Source organism: Phyllostomus hastatus, unplaced genomic scaffold (genome assembly GCF_019186645.2).
Source record: "Phyllostomus hastatus isolate PE091 unplaced genomic scaffold, TTU_PhHast_1.1 phas_contig_198, whole genome shotgun sequence".
NCBI classification, from domain to species: Eukaryota; Metazoa; Chordata; class Mammalia; order Chiroptera; family Phyllostomidae; genus Phyllostomus; species Phyllostomus hastatus.
In genome coordinates, this window is record NW_025333715.1 from 2,736,647 (window position 1) to 2,757,890 (window position 21,244).

General features: G+C 67.4%; 1 protein-coding gene and 1 non-coding gene across 5 annotated transcripts in view; both read right to left on the reverse strand.

The window, feature by feature from the left end:
* Positions 1-21,244, reverse strand: part of PRR5 (proline rich 5) — a 49,406-nt gene that overhangs the window by 10,254 nt on the left and 17,908 nt on the right. For 2 of the 4 annotated variants that reach the window (XM_045834910.1, XM_045834912.1), the window contains exons 2-5: positions 14,455-14,574; positions 5,944-6,024; positions 2,932-2,980; positions 1,571-1,628 (exon numbers count right to left, since the gene is read on the reverse strand). In XM_045834910.1, coding sequence (XP_045690866.1) covers positions 1,571-1,628; positions 2,932-2,980; positions 5,944-6,024; positions 14,455-14,564 — 298 coding nt within the window. In that variant the 5' untranslated portion in view covers positions 14,565-14,574. Of the gene's footprint in view, positions 1-1,570; positions 1,629-2,931; positions 2,981-5,943; positions 6,025-7,714; positions 7,807-14,454; positions 14,848-21,244 lie in introns of those variants that run through there. The other 2 variants (XM_045834911.1, XM_045834909.1) reach the window with 2 other exon arrangements.
* Positions 4,480-4,641, reverse strand: LOC123816291. The gene has a single exon (XR_006785256.1). It is a non-coding gene; the product is annotated as a U1 spliceosomal RNA (small nuclear RNA).

Here is a 21,244-nt window from a genome sequence, read left to right on the forward strand (position 1 = left end):
GTCCCCGAGGCCCAGGGAGTCTGAGCGGGCTGGCACTCCCTGCTGGGTGGCCTGGCAGCCTGCGGCTGTGGGCAGGGCCCCGCCGAGCCGCACAAAGCTCCCCTTCTCCGACGATCCCGGCTCCCCCGGGGCTGGGGTTGGTGGGAGGCACGGGCGCCGCCGGAATGTGCCGAGTCAGGAGAGGGGTGTGGGAGGGCGTCTCCACCAGGTGCCAAGTCCTTGCTGGCCCGTTCTGCGGGCTGAGGTGCAGCCTCCTCCAGGAAGTTGGCCTGGGACCCCTCGTGGCTGTGCCTCCGGCTTAAGGTTCTCAGGCTCCTGCCTCAGGGACTTCCGCACAGAGGGGCACAGAAGGAAGGACCTGCGGCTCCAGGCTCCTCCAGGGCCACCAGGCCACCAGGCCCCAGTCCCCTCCTCTCTGACACAGGCTAACGCGCCTTCTGCACAGGGTCAGGGCGAGGATTCGAGGATGCGACTGGAGCTGCAGAGAACAGCGTGGGCTCAGGAGCCAGGCTGCCACGTGGACTGCGAGTCACTGAACCCCTCTGTGACTCGGTTTCCCCCATGGTCAGTGGCTGCAGCAATGGAATCTCCTTTGCAGGTCGTTGGGAAACTCGGTGAGTTAGCAGAGTCAGGACAGAATCTGGTGGAGTGAGCATGTGCCCAGTGCCCAGTGCCCAGTAGGCGCTCAACAAACATTCACGGAACCTGAACCCAGCACTGGCCCGGCGCACAGTAGGCCCTGAGCACAGGCGCATCTGCTGGAGCGGGGCTCCCGCTGTTTGATGTTTCCCTAAGGAGGCCCACCCTCCAGCTGTGGCCCTAGGGCCCACAGACACGGGGAGCCCGAGGGTGCCAGGACCAGGCCCGTCCTGCTGAGGCTTGGTGCCTACAGGGGAGGGCGGTCCCCTGCTTGCCGAGGCCTGAGGCTAGCACAGAAGCCAGCTGGGACTCCGGGCCAAGAGAAGGGCAAGGAGCGTGTGCTCTGGCGTCAGGATGACCTGGGTTCAAATCCCACCTCCACTCCTTATGTGCACTGTGGTAACGGACAGATCACTTGCCGTCACTGCATCGTCCCCAGCTGTGTAACGGGAACAGTGACCCACGGGGGGTGGGCGTGGGTGTGAAACGAGGGAACCCCTGAGCATGCCTATCAGGGAGCCCCCATCGGCTGCTCCCACCGGGAGGCAGCGACCGGCTCCAGCCTCTTCAAGATACTCCCTGTCAAGCCTCACAGAGCCTGAGGGCGCTCCCAGGCTGCTGGGGACCGTGAGTGGGGCAGGAGCCTTCTCCCCACCACCCCTTGGGCCTCCTGGGCTCCAGCAAGTCAGGGGGCAGACGTTCTCCCCAACGAGGCCCCCTCCGGGGATAGGATCTCTCCCTGCCGTCCCGGAGGCCTCGTTTCTGTCCCTTCCGGGCCCCCCCACCCCGGACCGGGAGAGCCGCACTGCCACGGTCCCCACGAGCACACCTGCTGTGCCTCCGCCCCTGGGACGAGCCGGGACCCCCCGCAGCCACGCCAGTGGGCAGTGCAGCCCGGCACACAGCCCCCACCACGGGGCCGCCGACTCACCCTCGTAGAAGCGGATCTTGTCCCTCAGGATCACCATGCCTTTCGTCAGCAGCTGGTTCTGGAAGGCACAGGCGGAGACGCGGTCACGGCCCTGAGGGTGCCCCCGGGGGCCTGGCAGGCAGGGCTCCCACGGGTCCCCCGCCCGCAGCCAAGGCCCAGCACGGGAGGGGCTTGCTGACACCCCCCCCCCCCGGCCTGCCGCAGAGCCCGAACCTCAGCTCCTCCCGGGGGGACGCTGACAACGGACCCGACCAGGGGTTGTCACCGGACGGAAGGTGGCCACAGGGACGGTCCCGAGAGACGGGCGGCCCCTGCCTGCAGCTGCAGCTGAGCTGGGCGGGCAGGCTGCCCTCCCATCCCACAGCAAGGGAAGGACGCTGAGCCCGCAGGGCCTGTGGCAAGGGCCTGGTTCGGGGACTGCCGCCGTCCCGCGAGGCTCCCACCATGGGGACCCGTGCACGCTGCCCTGGGCGCCGGCCGAGGATGACACCGTGTGGTCTTGGCACCATGCCCAACAACGAAGGGGTGACACGGCCCAGGGCCCACCCACAGACTAAGGAACAAAATGGGGTGCACGTAGATGGGGGGCGTGTCTGGTGGGGGAGGAGCAAAGCCCAGACACCTGCCGCAGGGCGGGTGAGCCTCGAGGACGCTGTGCCCGGCCAAGGCCGCTGGACACGAAAGGCCGGACAGGGCGGGCGTGGCCGAGTCCCTGTGAAATGCCCCGGACAGGAAAGTCCAGAGACAGAACGCTGACTGGTAGTTGCCAGGGGCTGTGCGGGGAGGGGACGGGGGCCGATTGTAAAATGTGGGGTTCCTCCTGGGGGGTGATGAGAGTGTCCTGGAGTTAGCCAGGGGTGAGGGCAGCAAGACTCTGTGGGTATGCCGAGAACCACTGAGCAGAACCCCTTAAACCGCACGGCACGGGGCTCCCCTGGGTTCAGCGGCTCTGCCGACCGGCGGCCCGGAAGGGGACCAGGAGTTACGAGAGCCGCAGCGCCTGGGGCAGAGGGAACTCGGTGATGCCGACACCCCCGGCTCAGGGCACTGGGGCGGTGGGGGACGGGTGGGGGGGCACCCCAGACATAGATGTTGGGGGCCACGCTGACATTCCAGGAGGAGGTGAACCACTACCGACAAAGCCGCCCGAGCCCGCCACACGCCAGGCACAGCACTGAGACAGCACCTGCATCGAATCATTAACGTCCCAACAGGCTGCAGTGCCAGATGGGGAAACCGAGTCACAGGAGGTAGAGTCTTTGCAACCCAGTGCTCCAAATGCCCACCGAGAGCGGGTGACCCCGGTCCTTCTTGCCAGCTCAGAAAGCCACCCCGCCCAGCGAGAGGGCAGGGCCACCCACCTGCAGGCACTCGGTGAAGAAGGGCCCCAGCTCCGTCCTCAGCAGCTGCCTGTGGGGGGGAGGGGAGACGAGAGTGAGGGAGGGTGGGAGTCAGACGCCATCGAGGGGCCCGCCTGGGAGCCAGGGGACCCTGGCCTGTTCAGCCCAACTCGAGGGCCAGCATGTGTCCACCTGTGTGTGCCCGCACTGCCGGAGACGGGTGGGCTGCGCACTTTCACCGTCCACAGCTGCGGGCCCCCGGCAGTGCGCCCCAGGCAGGGCCCCGGGGCCGTGGGAGCGCGTGTCCGCACAAACCGTGCACGCGACCTGCACGCGACCTCACAGCAGCGGGGTCCGTCCATGCAGCCGCTGGGAGGAACCGGCCCGGACGCCCACCGGCGGAGGAGAGGGCACACGGGAGGGCGAGTTTTCTGCGCACCCCCCCTCCGTGGGTGTTCCGAGTGGCCGTGGACAGGGACGCAATCCCGACACCTGCTCCGACGTGGACGGACCCCGAAGGGCTGTGCCCAGTGACGGAAGCGGCCATGAGAGGCCGCGTGCGGACTGAGGGATGCCACCCCTACGAAGCGTCCCGATCCATCTGGGACAGATCCATCTGGACGGACGGACAGACAGGCATCGGCAGGGGCCGGGGGAGGGGAGCAAGGAGGGGTTGGTGATAGGGACAGTCTCCTTGTTGGGGGTGGGGGATGAAAATGTTCTGAAACGAAATAGGGTGGTGGTCGTACAAACTTGGGAATAAACTAGCATGACGAACTGCACATCTTATGACGACGAATTATGTCTCCAAAAAATACACGGACAAAATGGGGGGGCGTGGGGGGGCAAGCGAGGGCCAGACGTCGGCACCCCCTTCCGAGTGAGTCACGGTCGTGGCCCTCCCCGCGCCCGGGCGCTGCCTGCTGTCACCGGCGAGCTTCCGGAGCAGAGCGTTGTGTCGGGTGAGGGCGCGACCCGTGGCTCCAGGCCCAGGCTCTCGAGGGATGGAGCTAATGCCCAATGATAGATTCAATCACAATTAACTTCACTTAATTTAATGTGGCCGCTCGAAGAGCCAGGGCGGGGGAGGCCCTGAAGGACCCGCGGGCCCTGGAGTCAGGGGCCTAGGCCCCGGCTCCACAAGCGACCTATGACCTCTCCGTGCCTCAGTTTCCTCATCTGTCAAACAAGGAGTGGGGCGTCTACTCCTCAGAGGCGCTGTGGAGAGTTTAAGGTGTGTGAGCTCGTGGCACAAGGTTGGCCGAGAGTACACTCTCCAAAGAAAAGCCCGGTTATCTCCCTGGCTGGCGTGTAGCTCAGTGGATTGAGCGCGGGCTGCGAACCAAAGCATCGCAGGTTCGATTCCCAGTCAGGGCACATGCCTGGGTTGCAGGCCACTGCCCCAGTGGGGGCCATGTGAGAGGCAACCACACATTCATGTTCCTTTCCTTCTCTTTCTCCCTCCCTTACCCTCTCTAAAAATAAATAAAATCTTAAAAAAAAAAAAAAAAGCCCAGTTATCAGTACTTAACAATGCCCAGCATTTCAGTTTTTGTGGGGAGCGGGGGTCAGGGGAGGGAGCGAACGCGGTCCCCCCCCACCAAAAGTTACACGGCTGAGTCTCCCACGTTTGGGGAGATCGTGGGGTCAGCGCATCGGGCTGCCGCGGAGAAGCCTCGCCCCGGGAAGGTGGCCTCCGTGGCCGCGGTGTCTCCCCTGCCCGGCGAGTGCGGGCTCTCACCCTGAACTGGCCACAGCGCTGCTGCTGCCCCAGGGAACCTGCCCGGCCGGGAGCTGCACGTCTCGCGTCGACTGCTCTCCACCCGTTTCCCGGGGGAAGGATGCCGGGGCTATCCCCGGAGGGGGGGGCCTGGGGCGCGGGCTCCGTTCCCGCCCCGTGCCAGCACCCCACACACACTGCTGAGGGGGGCCCCTGCTCTGTGCGTCCCCCCAGGGCTGGCAGGCCGCGGCTGGTGACGGGGGTGGGGGGGCGCGTGTGGTCCGGGGTGACAGTCCCCACCCCCGTGCTGTTGGTGCTGCCGGAGGAGCGGGAGGCTGTGCGAAGGGATGGCTGGTGGGCTGTCCCTGGCGCTTTGCTCAGGAATTCACAAGCGTTTCCTTATGTTCTGTTGTTTCCACATCTAGCACATTCTTTAGGCTTGCCGCAAACTCCCTGTCCCTCAGCAGAGCACAGCAGAAAACGGGGGTGCCGCGGGCCCCACTGAGGCCCTCGGGGGCTCCTGGGGCCCCTCCCCTGGGTGGCCCTCGGAGCCCGGGAGAAGCAGGACAGACCACATGTCAGGCCTGGCAGGCAACAAGCCCCTGTGTCCAGTTTCGGGCCTCCACAGTGTGAGTGCAGGCGCCCTCCCGGCCCGGTCACTTGGCGGCGGGGAGGGCTCCCCCGTCCCAGGTAACCTTTCGTCCCGCCTTGGAGCTGGAGAGGTGGTCTGCTGTCTATCCGCTCCCCCCTGCCTGGAGGAAGGCGAGCAGCTCTGAGGAGGCCCCCGCCTCCTTGCAGCCGCTGTGTGACCCTGGGCAAGGCGCTTGCCTTCTCTGAGTGCTGGCCACCTCCTACTGCACAGCAGGACCGCGGCCGGCCTCGCAGACTCCCCCGGAGCCAGGCCGTCGTGGGGGGCTCCTTGCCAGGTGCTCGTGCCTTGGCCGCCCGCAGGAAGCGAGGGCCGTGCGCCGGCTGTCGTGGCTTTTCCGGGAACCACACCCCCGGCGTCAGGTCAGGCCGGGGGGGTCCTTCCTCTTTAACAGAACGAATGTCCCTCCTGACACCCCACACCAGCGGGGTGCGTGGGCGTTTTCTTGACCCGCTGTCAGGTCCTGCCCTGTTTCCCCTGGACAGCTGTCCTCGGGGGGGCGGGCGGCGAAAGCCCTCCAGGCCCGAGAGCCACGTAACAGGTCCACGTGGCGGCCACTGTGGACCCGGCTGGTGGGCCAGGGGCCTGGCTGGGGGCTCCCACCCTGGCACAGCCCTCCCCAACCCTTCTCACAGACCTGGGCGGGGGCAGGGCGGGCACTCACCGGACGCCTTCGTTGAGGCTGAACAGCTCCTGGTCAGGCAGCCCCTTGCGCTGGAAGACGGCGATCACCCCGTTGTGGATGCTGCGGGCGGGAGAGGGGCGCGCTGGGTCCGGACGCCCCGGGACCCCTCCCCGCTCCCCCAGACCTCCCTCCAGCCCACTCTCCTCGGAGGCCTCCCTGCCTGGCCGGCCGAGCAACAGGAAGGGCCCGTCAGAGGCAGGGCGCCGGGACAGCAGGGGTCCACCGTCCCCGCGGGACCCTCGGTTCCCACCCCGGCCCCCAGACCCTGCGCCCCCCGCCTCCCCTGTGCCCCAGGCACCTCCTGGTCACCTCCCTAGGACGTCCCTGTCCTCCGCGCACACGCCGCTTCCCTTCCCGCGCTCGCAAACCCCCCAGCCCAGGCCAGAGACTAGGGCCACCTGCTGACGGACGGCCTCACCGCATCCAAGCCCACTGGCTTTGCCACCCTGGGCGCCTCGGTGGCCCCGAGCCGGGCCCTGCAGCTCCCGCCTCTGAGCACCAGGCTGCCGGGAAAGCTGCCGGCAGGCCCTCCCACCCTCCTCCCCCTCCTCCCCCTCCTCCTGTCTGCTCCCTTCCTCCCTGCAGATCACACGCAGGTGGCCGTCCGCTTTGGCAGCCCCGGTCAGCCTGGATCGGCACGTGTACGAGTGAAGTGTGAGCTTAGCTGGTCTCCGCCATCTTCCCAAAGGGCGGGAGCGCGGGCCCTGTGCCGCTCACGGCCGCGTGACAGCCCCTGGCCCGCAGGGCAGCTTGGCGTGCACTTGGTCAAGTTCATCCTGACCCTCGCCCTCCAAACCCAGTCTCCGGCCCTGCCTCCTGGATCTCCGCGGCAGCCCTCCTCTGCCTTCCGGCCCAGGGCCCCTCCTCTCCGCCTGGACCTCTGATTACGCCCGCCGCCAGTCTCCCCACCACACCCACCGCCCAGCACAGAGCAAGGCCTGGGCATGGCATTCAAGGCTCCTCGGAAGCAACCCCTCCCCGAGTTGCTGGGCGCCCCGCACTCTAATCCCATCTTAGAATGCAGGGCCTGTCAGGGGTGCCACACCTTGGGGTCTCTGTACCCACTGCCCCTTCTGCCTGGAGGGTCCTCTCCTCGTCTCCTGGGCAAGCTGCTGGTCATATCAGAGCCTCCGCTCAGAGGCCACTGCCTCCAGGAAGCCCCCCTGATGCCCTCTCCATTCTGTGTAGATTTGTGTCCCAGTACTTTGCTGATTCACTTTCCTGTTAGTCCCTCCCACTGGCCACCCGCTCCCAAGGGTAACAACCAGGTCCCGCTGCCCTCTGCCCAGCACCGGGCTGCTGCTCCCTGAGGTTCACCACCTTGTGCTGGCTACATGACTCTCGGTATGCAGGGGGCAGCTGGACATGTGCTGCTGGTCACACCCCAGGGCAGGCAGTGGCCGGAGAGTGCCTGGTGCCCTTGTCGGCCTCCCCCAGCTCTGCCCTTCCCAGCAACAGGGGATTGGCCGCCCACTTCTCAGATGAGGAGACTGAGGCTCAGAGAGGCCCGTGCCCTTGGCGGGGGCGGGGGGGATGGTGGTGACGGGTGCAGGTCCAGGCAGGGGCAGGACCCCACGGCCCAGGGGCATGGAGGGTCTGGGCAGTGTGGGGACGTGCCCAGTGTCCACAGCCGGCCCCAGCTGAGCCAGAGGCTGTGACCAGACCGCACTCCTGTCCCCTGACCCAGGGGCCCGGCTCCTCTGGGGCCGACACTGGAACGCTGCTCATTCACGTGTCCAGGGACACGCACCTTCCACCCGGCTGCTGTCTGCCGGCCGGGGTCACGGCTGGGGTCACGTCCGCCTGCTACTGGTCCTTGGCGGGCTCGGCGCCCCACCGGCACTAAAAACAGATGAGAACTCGGCGGGAGGTCGGTGGCCACCAGGAAGCCAGCTGCCCTACGGCGGTGGCCGCCCCCGGAATCCCGATAGCTGGGGACTCGCTCTCCGCCTCATGGGGGCTGCTGGGGTGCCCAGCCCTGTCTGCCTGGGGTGGGGGGGTGGGAGGGGCGGGGCCTGGGACCTTGAGGCCTCGGCAAGCCCCCAGGCCTGGTCCTGCTGCTCTCGGGGACCCCCTCTCACCAGCCTCTCTGCGCCCTTCCTCTGCTCCCCTTAGACCCTCCGAGGGGCTCCAGCCCACTCTGGTCCCACCCCCCCACCGAGAGCTGGGGGCAGCCGGCCGTGCCCTGCGGGCTGTTTGTCACGGTGTGGGCCAGCCGGCCTGCCTCTCGGGAGGGGCGTGACCCCAGCGGCGGCAGCAGCAGCAGCAGCCGCCCAGGCTCAGCCATCTGCCCTGTGGTTTTCTCGATGTCTTCCTTCTAACCACAGCACGAGGTGGGGACTTCCATACCCAGGCCACAGAACAGTGAGGCTCCGAGAGGCCGGGGGGTGGCCCAGAGTCACACAGCGTTATCGCCAGCCCGGCTGGAGCCCCAGGCCCACGGCCCCCCACCCCCAGCCCCACCCGCTCCGCTCCGCCCCAATGTGGGGGTGGGGGTGGGGGTGGGGACAGGCAGGCCCAGCTCCTTCCCGTTTCTCTCCAGCTGAGGTTCCATGTTCTGCCCAAAGCCCGCGTTGGGTAAACAAGAGAACCTCGCTGCGAGCCCCTGGCGGGGAGAGGAAGGGCGGAGAAGGTGAAGGAAGGGCCTCATGTGACTTATCGCCCCCCCCACCCCCCAGAATAGAAGTGAAACCCCAGCTGTCCCAGCCCACGGCGGCCTAGACCAGAGCGGGGCAGGCCCAGCCAGGGGCGCAGGGCCACGGTCCCCCGGGAAACTGCAGGTGGCCTTCGGGGAGCCTCTGGGAGACACCCTGACCCATCACCCCGTCCTCTCATGGGGCAGCCCCTCCCCATCCACCCCCAGAGGAAGACAGGAGGCGGGGCCGAGTCCCGGCCTCTCCGGTCTAAGCACTGGGTGGGCTCTGGGCGGACATGCGGGACCCTCAGGGAGGCTCAGGGCACCCAGGAAGGAGCCGAGATCAGCCACTGAGGCTGGAGGGACAGGACAGGGCTGCCCAGGATTGCTGGGGTGGGGGGCGCTGTGGTGAGGCTGGGAGGGAGGGCTAACTGGGGAACTCGGGGGCACCTGCCAGTGGCCATCCTGGCCCGGGCTGGGGCTACCGCCGTGGGTCTGTGAGCGGCTGGGACACCGCATCGCCTCTCGGTGTCATGCTGGGTTAGCTCCATGGACACTCAGGGACCCCTGGAGGCAGAGCCCTGTCCTTCCTTCGGCCCCCACCCGCTCTGGACCGGGCCCCCGGGGCCTCTTCCGATATTCTCCTCATTGTCCGGTGCCCCCAGAGCGCCGACCAGGCCCCGGGCGGGGCTGGCGCTTCCTCAGGCCCCTCTGAGTAGTGCCGCAACCTGGATGCTCTCAGGACCTGACGCCCAGCCGGTGGCCCCAGGGAAGGACTGAATGGGTGGGCAGACGCCGCAGGCAGGGGTGCTGGGATCCCCTGGGTCCCCTCAGGATCTCCCTGATGCCACCTGAGCCGGTCAGTGCCCACCCTGGCTCCCGCCCACCTCAGGCTGCCTGGGCTCTACTCCTCTACCTACCCTGTCCACCCAAGGGTGACTGGAGCCCCAGTGTCCTCATCTGTACCCCAGGGGGTCACACCCAGCCCCCAGAAGTTAAGTGGCAGGACCACCGGCCTCTTCTTCGTGCCCAGGTGGAAGGCCCTGGGAGGCAGGCATCTCGGAACCCATCCCTACCCCCGTTTGGGCCCCAACCTGGCCCCCTGGAAAGCAGGGGTGAGGACAGACCCGAGGGCAGGTTTACCTGCTCCTCAGCAGACAGGCACCGCTCCTGCCCTGGCTTCAGCCCACCTGGCTTCAAACCCCCCACCCCAGTGTTCCCGGCTGGGCAGGAGGGGCCCCGCTGACACCCACCGCAGGCGAGGGCTCGGAGAATCTCCCAAAGGCTCACCGGCACAGGTAGCAGGCGCCCGCTGGGGCTCCGACCCCTCCACCTTGACAAGCTGCAGAGGGGGTGGCGGCTCACCCGCGTCTTCCCAGGGCCGCCCGGGGCCTCCTATTCCCACCCTCTGAGCTGCGTGCGCGCGCGTGTGTGTGTGTGGGGGGGGCAAGGCGTGTGGTGGGCGGGGTGCCCAGAGTGTGGCCGTCCTGTGCTGCTGGGCCAGAAGGCCACCAGCCTGCTGGCTTACGACGAGCCCCAGTTGTTTTCCCGGCGTCCCGAAGGCTGAGAAGTCCAGGTCTGAGCGGCAGGGCTGAAGCCGAGGCGTGGGTGGGTGGGCTGGCCCTTCGGCAGGGCCCAGGGCAGAGCCTCGGTGCCGGCCTCACCCGGCCTCGCCCGGCTGCCAGAGGCGCCTGCACTCCTGGGCTCTCGGGCCCTTCCCTCCGTCCCCAGCCCCCCCTTCCACCCTGGGTCTCCCCCTCACAGAGGCCCTGTGAGGACATCGGCTGCCCGGGTCATCTCCCCATCCAAAGGTCCTTGACTTCCTTGACTTAGTTGCCTCTGAACAGGCCCCTGTGCCTTGCAATACAATGGACTTTCAGGTTCTGGGGGATCAGGGTGTGGGCCTATTTGGGGGCTATTACTCTGCTGACCACAGGCGGACTGCCTCAGGGGGGTGGGGCTCCAGATCCGGGGCCTGGCCCTGAGTGAGGGAGGAGGTGGGGGTCCCCACAGGTCCCCCACCCCCCCCCGCCCCCGCCCCCGCCCCCGCCTCCGCCTCCAATCCCACTCGCAAGCAACTTAGTCACCTCGAAGGCTTCAACCAACCTCCTCCGGCCCCCCAGGGACCCTCGTGGTGGCGGAAGCACAGGCTTGGGAGCGAGCCTGGGGCGGTCCCTGGGACTCTCTGAGCCTCATCTGCGGGGTGGGGGTCGGGAGAAGCACCTGGAGTTATTTCCAGGATGAAAGGAGCTCCTCCCACCTGAGTTTGGCAGAGCGGCACCGTCCGGGGGACAGGGTGTCACGGCGTCACGGCTGCTCAGCGTTGCTGAGATCGGGGAGGGGAACAGTCTGAGGGGTTGGGCCAGGGCCCCTCCAGGGCCGGGGGCTGGGGGCCGGGGGCGGACTCCGGCTCATCCCCAAAGCCCACTTCGCCCTGGCAGTGGCTGCACGTGGACCTGGGCTCTGACCGCAGGCCCTGGAAGCGGAAGACCGTCGCCCAGCTTTGGAAGTGAGTTTGTGGGGAGAGTGACGAGTGTCACCGGCACCATGTGGAAGCACCCCCACCTGGCTCCTGCCTGGCTGGGCACCCAATGTCTCGGTGGAGTGGGCGCAGGCCGCTCCAAACCTCAAGCATCTGGGCAGATGCAGGCCTGGCCAGTAGGGTGCCAGAATACTGAGCGCCCTCTGACCCAAACGCAGGTGCAGGGGATCTGTGTCGGGGTCCGTGACCCACATCTCAGAACGTGACCTTCACGGAACTGGAGGTCCCATGCACCTTGAGGAGGGAGGGCATGAGGGACTCCAGGTGAGGCTAGCAGGTGAGCCTTCTGACTCTCCCCTGCACCCCAGCCTCTGCCACCCCAGCCCCTGCTGCCCTGCCCTGGGCCTGGCACAGGGGAGAAACCTGTCTGACCACGCGGCTCCTGATGGTTCCAGTCCACAGTTTGCAAGGGCAGCCCAGGAGGGGCCGGCCTGGCACCCACCCCTCACTCAAACATGCCCTGCACACCCACGGGACCCACGAGAACAGAATGCAGGCTGCCGGCCGCGTGCAGGCAGCACTCGGGTGCCCGAGTTCGTCTCCCCCCGGCACCGACGCCAGGGACCTGCGAGCCCCCGACTGGTTTGCTCGGGTCCCGTGTATCTCCCGACTCCAGGCTGGAAGCCCTGGGCGCCTGCCCACTCTTCGCTGACTCCGCACCCGGGAGTGAGTCAGTGAACGAATGAACGAACGAATGAATGGCCCAGTGAGTGCATGAATTCTATTTTTGCAAGAATAAGCTATGTGTTTTTGTTTTGTCTTTTGCCCATGCCCCACGTCCGGAGGAGGAAACCGAGGCACGGGGAATTTAGGGGGTGCCTGGGGTCACTGCAGTGAGTTGAACTGTGGCCCCTAGGAAGCCATGTCCGCCTGAGATCCCAGGTCTCACTTGGAAGCAGGGCCTTTGCAGGTGCCACCAGCTCAGGGCCTTCGGACGGCCACCCGGACCCGGGGCGGGCCCTAAGTCCAGCGGCCGGCATCTTTACGCGAGAGGAGAGGGGTGTGCGCCCAGAGACACGGAGGAGAGGCTGGGGGAAGACGGAGGCAGAGGCCAGAGTGACTAGGCCACCGGTCAAGGGCCCACTGGGAACTGGTAGAGGCGGGGGGGGGGGGGGGAGGGGACCCTCCGCCAGAGCTTCCGGCAGGAGCACGGCCCTGCCGACGACACCTTGATTCTGGACTTCCGGCTCTGGAGCCACGAGAGAAGGAACCCGTTGCCGAGAGTCACCCAGTCGTGCTGCTGGGCTGCGGTGGCCCCAGGACACCCGTGTGGCCACATGGGCAAAGGGCGGCTCACCTCAGGCTCAACTCAGCAAGGAGGGCCCATGCAGGCTGTCCCGGCACAGACAAGACTTGCCTGTGGGCCCGGCGGGGGCACCGCGAGGACCAGGAGGGGCCCCGGCCCCCACCGCAGGCACTCAGGGGCCTGGCTGAAGGCGCTTTGCTCCCTTTTTGGCTCAGACCGCCCTCGGCCCGGGGCGGGGGTGGGGGAGAGTGGGGCTCTGCGCCCCCTCTGCACCTCTGACCTGGGGGCGGGGGTGGTAGTAACCCCTCTCTCCCTGGGCTGCAGTGGTAGCGAAGTGAGCCAAGGACACGAAGGGGCCTGCCAGGAGAGCTGGCCCGTGGAGGAGCAGACCGGAGCCTGAGGGTGCAGGCTGTGGGGAGGGGTGCACCCCTCTGTGCGGACCCAGGCACAGCACAGAACTGGAGTTCCACGGCTCCCTTAAGGAAAAGGCGGCTGGGAGACCAGGCGGCCCCTCCTGGAAGACTCAGAGCAGGGCCTACAGTGCCCCCAACTCTGTTTGGGGGGACCCCTGGCAGGGCCGATCACAAAGAGTGCCGTTCACAAAGCAGCAGACTCCGAGGAGCGCCCCCAAACCCCACCCCTTCAGGTCCACCCTGACCTGAGTGCGGGCCTGAGTCGAGCTGCAGAGGACCCACTGCGTGCCAGGCGCTGCACCGAGGGCTTCACCACCCACCTTCACACCCAATCCCTGCACCAGCCCTGGCAGGAGGGAGGTACGCTTGTTAGCCCATTTTATGGGTAAGGAAACTGAGGACCAGAAAGGGTACACAGCAGGGAAGAGGCAAAGCGGGGATTCGAACTCGGACCGTTGGGCGCCTTCCACTAAACCGCAGCGGAGGAGGGAGAAGGAAGGCCGCTCCCCTCTCAGTCCTGCGGGAGGAGGGCACAGCCGTGAGGCAGTGTGGGGGAGTCCCCGGGGCCCTTCTCTCCCCGTCCCACGCGGGACCCCCGGGGAGGGGTGTGCATGCGCACAGACACACAGGGAGACTGGGCAGAAGCGTCCCAGCCCTCAAACAGCGCGCAACTTGGTAGGGGGCCGAAGACAAGCAGACGGATGGCAGTGTCTTGCTTGGTGCGCAGACGGGAGGGTCCCCGGCTGGCAGCCCCGTGCCCACCACGATGCTCGTGAAGTCTGGCCAAGACCACAGCCCGAGGAGCATCTGGCAAGACTTCACTGCCAGGTGTGTGTGGTGGGGGGACAGCATCCACAGCCCCCCTAAACAGCCTGCCTCACTCTCTGCCCCCTCCCCCTCCCCTCCCCTCCCCTCCCCTCCCCTCCCCTCCCCATTGCCTTTTGGTGGAAACATCTATTTTTGAAAAGGGCCAATGAGCAGACACGCTGGGGAATCCCACTAAATAAACCGTCTCTTTTCCGGATCCCAGCCCTGCTCTTCAAACAAAGCTTGGGGGGGGGGGGGCCTTCCCACGCCCCTGCCTGTCTGGGAACGGCCCCTGGAGGAGGGTCGGCTGAGGAATGCGGGGCAGCTGCTGCACCCTGCGGACAGCTGGGAGGACAGGGGGCCGCTGGAGGGGAAACCGCCCGCCCGCCCCCGACCTCAGTGCAGAGGCAGGAAGCGCGGCGGCAGCCTACCCACGGCGCCCGCGAGGCTCATCGGCTCATCTGCGAAATGGGAAAAATACTTCCTGCTGTATTATCTCCCAGGTTGCCATGAACACTGGATCGGAGACGTGGGAAGACCACGGGCGGGAGGCCGGCACGCGGCGCCGCCCACCCCGCCACCCACGAGCCAGGCGCTTCGGGACCAGCCCCAGGTCCGCGGTCTCGTCCCTCCGCTCTAGAAACACGTTGCACTAAACTTCCCTCCCAGCCCGTACAACTCCGGCGGAGCAAGTTCTTGCAAATAGTGAAGTGCCGCGGTACCCACGGCTCCATTCCTCTCAGGGGGTTCGCCCTCTACGGCAGACCGGCTCGAGGGCGCCCCCTCCTCCAGCTCTGGGGCTCTGGGGCCCCGGGCCCACAGGCGGGCCGAGAGGGTGCGGCCTTACCTGTTCCAGGTGGCGTTGGCGCAGGCCCGGCGCTGCTGCGTGCCCCGCTCGTCCGCGGAGGCGGCGGCCGGCTCTCTCTTGCCCAGGTCACTGAGGCTGGGCGAACTCATGAACTTCAACCTGCGGAGAGTCCTCATGGTGACCCCAGTGGCCCGCTCCGCGCCCACGCGCGCCCCGCGCCGCGCCCTGCGCCACGCCGCGCCGCGGGCCCCGGCCGGCACTGCGCGCTCTACGAGGAAACTTGGGAGAGAGCAGGAAGCGGAGCGGCGCTTCGGGGTCCCGCCCCGGCCCCAGGCCTCCGCCCCGGGCAGGGCGCGGGCCGGCCCTCCGGGTTAATCATTGCTCCGAGCGGCTGCAGCGTGGAGTGCCTGGAGCGCGGCGGGCAGCGCGGACCCGGCGCAAACAGAGGCCGGGGGCGTGGCCAGGGGCAGGGCTTGAGGCCGGGGGCGGAGCAGGGGAGGCCCCGACTGGAACTGGAAAGGGGGCGGGGCTGTGGGAAGCCGAGGCGGGGCCACCAGCTGGGGGCAAAGACGACGCCTCCGCCTTAAATCCCCTCGGTCAGCCTCGCGTTCGTCCAGCCAGACTCGCTGCCTTCTTCCAAAGGCCACACCTCGGAAGCCAACCCGCAGGGTGGGAACAGCCAACAACCCCCAGCGCCCGCCCCTGCGGACCCATCCACAGGATGCTCCGAGACTCCTGTTCCCCCACCCCCGAAATCCCCTCCTCTGCAGGGCCTCAACCAGAGTCACCCCCTCCTTCCCGTCCCTCCCCATCCCTCCCCACAAAGGCTGTGTTCACACAGATGCCTCCACATCCTGCCACCTGGACACAGACGTCTCCATGGTTCTCAGGAAAACAGAGCCAAAGCCGTCAGCCCCCTGGGGTGCCTCAGGCCCCGACCCCACCCACCCTGGCTACTCTGAACCGTGTCCTGCGGCTTGGGACAGGAGGAGTTGCCGGATTGGGGGGCTGGGGGGACCAGGAGTGGCCTCCCCAGCGCAGAGCCCTGCAAAGCTGTTGCTGCCCCTCCCACCCGGGGTCTCTGGGACCATAAAAACAAGTGGGCCCCCTAAGGCCCCGTGGCTGGCGAAGAGTGAGCCGTGGAAGGGATCCCCACGAAGGCCAGATTTGCTCGGCACTTGGAGAAGCTTGATTGCATGCCGTCTCCTCTAGGAGGTAGAAATTTCCCACTTTCCAGTCGGGGAAACTGAGGCTCAGAGAGGGAAGCAATTCGCCCAATGTAATGCAGTCAGCAAACGGTGAAGCTGGGCCTAACCACCCAGGCCTCCTGAGCACAGGGCACAGACCCGCCCCCTGCCCTGCCTTGCCCTGCCCTGTCCTGCCCCAGCTTCTGGGATTGCCACAGACTTCACCCCTGCCCTGCCCTTGACACTGCCATCAGGCAGCATGGCTGCCCTGGTGCCACCAGAGCCCCAGCCCCATGTCCTCCCATCAATGGTCCCTGTGGGAGTCAGTGAGGAGAGGGGGCTGATCCGAGACCCTCAGCCTGAGAAGGATGCCCCGGGAGCCCCCCTACACCAGTGTTGTACAGAAGAGGGAAACGGAGGCCCGGAGGCCACGGGTCCCCTATCCCAGAGGGTGCGCCTTGCAGTCCACCCTCGATGGTGGAGCCAAAGCGTCTGCTCCCTGGGAAAGAGGTTCCCTAACAGGGGGCGGGGTGTGGGGGGACACACGGGTGCCTAGGGCTGGCTCGGAGTGATGCACAGCGGGCGGCGATGTCATTCCCACTCAGAGACAGAAACCTGGACCCCAACGTGAAGGAGGCAGGGGGCGGGGTTTGCTGAGGCCCGGCTGGGCGGCTGAGCTGCTCTCGCGGCTCCAGGAGCGGGGACAGCTCCCACCTCGGCGCACAAGAGCTTCATCAGCAGACAGGGTCCAGTTCAAACCAACCAGCATTTCCCAAGCACCTACTGTGTGCCGGATGTTACCCTCGTCCTTAGGGAGCAGAGTCAGGGCCGACAGACCCCGTGACCCTGTGCGCAAAACTGAGGGTTGGACCCCTTCGCCTCCCAGAGCTGCCGTCCCCGAGGCTGGGACCCGTGTGACTTCGCAGGTCGCCCCGGCCTCACCTTCACCCTGTTCCCTCCCCCTTCAGAAACATCGATGGATGCTGCGCCCTCCACCTCCCCCGCCACCTCCCCAGGCAGAGTGGAGGGGTCTCTGGCCAGGATGACAGACGCCTCCTCCTGATGGCTCTCCCGGGGCCACTGCAAAGGTGCCTCCCCTTCCCTGACTCTCTGCACCCCGGGCTAGGCTCAGAGACCGCCGCCCTCCGTCACTTGGTGGCTTTTCCGTCCTCTGCCCTAAGCCCAAGCTGGGCACCCCCCACATCACCGCACCCCTACACAGTAGGCCCGCTGCAGTGTTTGGCGGAATGGCTGGAGGAACGCCTCTGCCAGGAAGAGGTGATCGGGCAGATGGGCGCCAATGCTTAGGGGACGGTGGGTAACTGCCCCTGGCGAGCCACGGCAGAGTGTACCGGGTGGGACAGGGTGGGAGAAGCTTTCTCTCGCTGCAGGCGGGCTCCGGGCAGGGGGCTGGCTTTGTTCACCAGGCACACTGGGGTGGGAGGGGCCGGCCGGTGGGAGGAGGCTGGACTGCTCAGATAAGAAACTCTGGGGATGGGGAGGCGGGGAGGAGAGGGAGAGGGGTGGTTGGAGGGCGCCTGGGTGGAGAGGGGGCTAGGGCTGCGGCAGGGTCTGGGAGAGGTGGCCGGCAGGGAACTCCAGGCGTGGGAATAGCCCTGGAAGTTAAAAGCCAGCCGCAGTCTATGGGAAGGGAATCAGCCGTGGCCCCAGCAGCCCTCACCCCACGGCCCAGGCCCAGCGGGGACTCAGGGGGAGGCGCCGCGGCGGCAGAGGGTGGGCTGGTGACGGGCGGAGGGGGACACGTAGGTGCTGGGGGTGGGTTGGCGGCCCAGGGGAGCAGCCCGCCGCCAGGGCCGTAGACTCTGAGGCAGAGGCCGGGAGGGGACAAAGCCATCACAACCCCGCGGAGCAGGGCTGATTGAGAACCTGGGTTTTGCACTGCCTGCAGCGTGGGGGGAACCCCACCCAGAACTGCGCGCAGCCAGGGTTCCACACGGAGAGACCGACATGCAAACCCTGATTTCTGGCTTACCCAGAAGCATCAGATGACCGGGCCTCCTGGGCCCGAGGCCTCACGTGACGGCTCTCACAGCGCCGCCGCCCCCGCACACAGGCAGGCCCCGCGCTCCCGGTGCCCACCAGGCCCACGCTCGCTTCCGGGACCTCCCAGGCCCAACCCGGGGCGGGGGGCTGAACAACTGTATTGAGGGGTGACTCTGGGTGGGGCTTGAGACTCCGGGAAGGGAAATGCTCTCTTTCAAAAGCAACAGGAGACTAGGGGGACCCATTCCTGGGCCCCAGAGCTGCCAGAGGGACCTGGTGGCACCGACCACATCCTCTCCTCCCCCGGGACCCTAAGTGTCCCCCCTCCCCGGGCAGCAAGATGTCAGGAGCTGGTGCAAAACCCCACTATCCCCTTTGGATGGGAGAGGGAGCCTTCAGCTGGGTGGCCAGAATGGGGGTCCACTTGGCCCTGACCCTGAGGACCTCAGTTTGCCTGCCTGTAAGATGGAGGGGGTCGACAGTGGGACCCCTCCCTCCCTCCCTCCCTCCCTTCCTCCCTCCCTTCCTCCCTCCCTCCCTCCCTCCCTCCCTCCCTCCCTCCCCAGAGCTGCTGCAGGGGAGTTGGAGAGGGGAGAACCCATAAAGCCCTTTAAAGGCTGTGCACCCCCGTAGACAGACGTGGCTGGGGGGGCGGTGACCTGGCGTCTCTGGTCCCTGTGTCTGCACCGAGGGGCTGGCCCAGGGGCTTCACGTCCACAGGAGCAGCGCTGGGGCCCGCAGGGCGGGCCTGGCCCCTGCTGGGCACCGGGGAGTCGGGATCTTTGGGGGCAGGGCCTGTGTGACGATGGCTGCTGAGCATCTGGGGCGGGGAGGGGGTCTGGGCCCCTGGGCTCAGCAACCCCTGAGCCTGGCACAGAGAGTCTGGTGCCCAGGGGCGGGCAGTGAGTCAGCGCAGCTCTGGAACCGGGACCGGGGACTCGGGTCCACCTGGCCCAGTCCACCAGCTCCGTGCCTCCAACCCGCATGTGAAGGGGGTCGGGGGAGTTCGTCTGTCCCCAAAGGGGCCGGGTGAGAGGCAGGGCAGAGGGCGGCCGGCCCCTGGAGTCCTTCTGCCGCACCTAGTCCACCCAAGGCTGGCAGGCAAGGGCAGCAGACAGAGAAACCGAGGCTCGGGAGGCCAACGTCAGAGTCAGCATGGGGCTGGAGCCAGGCCAGCGGAGCGGGAGAGAGGCAGTCCCCAGCTGTGCCACTCCTGCCGGCTGGCCAGACTCCTGCCCCCTGGTGGGGAGGCCTGGCGTGGCATTCTCTTCCCCCGGCTGACTGGGCAAGTCCCTCCCACTGGCCGGGGATGCCTGGGTCGGGGGACACCCAGGGAGGGGCTTACCAGCGTGCTAGGCACGGGGAGCCATCTCACTCCTATTCTGGGGTGGACAGGGAAGGGTTCACACCTGTCCCAGGAGGGGTGAGACCATTCGTGTCGCCATGGTGCACACCAGCTGTCACGCTACTGAGGACAGCTCGTGTCTTCCCGGGACCCAGCACAGAGCGGCCCTGAGTCAAGGGCAGCTGCAGTTTCTTCACTTTCATCAGCATCGTGGACCGAGGCAGCGCGGGCGGAGTGAGGGGGCGGGTGGACGCTAGGCCATGGCCGCCCGGGTGCCCGCCCCTCCCAGCCTCCTGCCCAGGGACGCCACCCCGCAGCCCGCACACTGAGCTGGACACAGAAACGGCGACCTGCCTGCGGGGCTGAGTCCCGGGCACTGCCCACTGCTCTCCTGCTGTGGGTGGCGCTGGGTCCCCAAAGGCGTGCTGAGGTCCCGGCCCGCGTGCCTGTGACCTCGGCCTTATTTGGACACAGGTGTGATCGGGCTGAGAGGAGATTGCACCGGAGAAGGCTGGGCCCCGGACCCTGTGCCCAGCGCCCGGATGCGAAGGCCGGGTGGAGACACAGAGGGGAGGTGGCCGTGGGGGCAGAGAGGCAGGGACCAGACGGGTGCAGACAGGTGGCCGCCAGCAGCTGGAGGGGATAGGGAGCACGAACCCCTGACCCCGTGGCCTCAGACTCCAGCCTCCAAGACTGGAAGAAACGCGTTTCTGTCTCCAGCCGCCCGGTTCATGCTGCTTTAGGCAGCGCTGGCTTTCCCACTCCCCCACCCTGGCTCTGGCGGCGGCGCCCAGGCCACCCCGCGCGAGTGCCAAACGGCCAGCCCCAGTGCTCGCAGACCCCTCTCCCCTTGGCTGGTCTCTCTGGTCAGAACGCGCGGGTCCAGGAGTCCTGCCCGGAGCGGGGGCTTCTGCCGGAGGCCCCACGTGTAGCCCAGGCCCCTGCGTGCCGACAGCGTGCGGCACTGGGCCTCACTGCGCCCACCCAGTGCCCAGGCCCCCGGGGGCATCTCCTGACCCGAGTCCCGGCAGCGGTTCTGCGAGGCAGGCCCCGGGACCGTCCCCACCCCAGGCGGACATGCGGATGGACACCATGCCAGGCAGAGACGGACGGCCCGGGCCTGACTGCCAGGTTGTCTCCCCAGGGCTCCTCCTTGGCCCGCAGCCTTTCCTTGGAAGGATCCTTGGAAGGATCCTTGGAAAGAAGGGATGCATCTGCGGATTTCAGAAGTCACGCCGGTCGGGCAGCGCACCCGAGGGAGGGGGCTGTGGTGCCGGGGAGGACCTGGTGGGAGGCGGGGCCTGAGGAAGTGCTTCCCCGCCCACTCATCCGCTCACTGCGCCCCCCAGTGGCCCCAGAGGCGGGAACCGCTGTCCCGGCCACACGCAGACCCGGCCCCGGGAAGAAGGACAGCGCGGTGTCATGACTTGGCCCGTGCTGTTGGCTTTGTGAACGAAGCCCAAACCCCGCCCAGCGAGGAGGGGGCGTCAGGCCGCCCGGACGCTGCCGAGTCCGGGGCTTTGCCCTCGGAGGAGGGTGTCCACCTGGGCGGGCGCTCCCCTCGCCGCCCCTCCTTCCGCTAGGACGCAGTTCAGCCCACGAAGGGACGGACTACATGGAGGAGAAACTGAGGCTGAGGGTCTCTGGACGGGCGGGTGGGACCCCATCTCCCCATGGGGGCGAGAGGGAGAGGTACCCCTTACTGAGTACTTTTCCCAGCCTGTTTGGCCCATGTGTCCCCACAGTGACCCTGCCAGCACACAGAGGGAGGTCTCAGATCCTGATGTCACCTGCAGGGTCGCAGGCTGGCAAGGGGCAGGACCAGGATGGATGCTGGGGTCCCCATTCCAGTCCCTGGCTTCCCCCAAGGTGGGCTGTGGACTGAGGACTGAATGCAGGCACCCCCTGGTGGAGACTGGGACCTTCCCCACCTCAGGCCCGGGCAGGTACTGCCCGCCCCTGCTATCCTCTCCGCCCCTGCTGGGCCACAGGCCCCAGCCCCGGCCCTGGCCCCGTCCCTGCAGCTTTTTGGGCCCCCAAGCCCCTAAGGGCTCGGGACTGTGCCACTGCCCCCCCCTTGGCGGGGGCTGGAATGCACCTTGCCTCCACCAGTCACTTGCCCCCCCCGTGACCTGCACTTCCTGCTGGTGCCCCCACTTGTGACCTGCACCGCGGGCTGGGATGGAGGCCCCCCACGATGCCCTCTGCCGGCAGGACGAACTCCAGCTTCCCGTGCTGGGCGTCCAGGACCCTCCACAGTCCCGTCACAGCCTTCCATCCCTTCCGTTTCTGC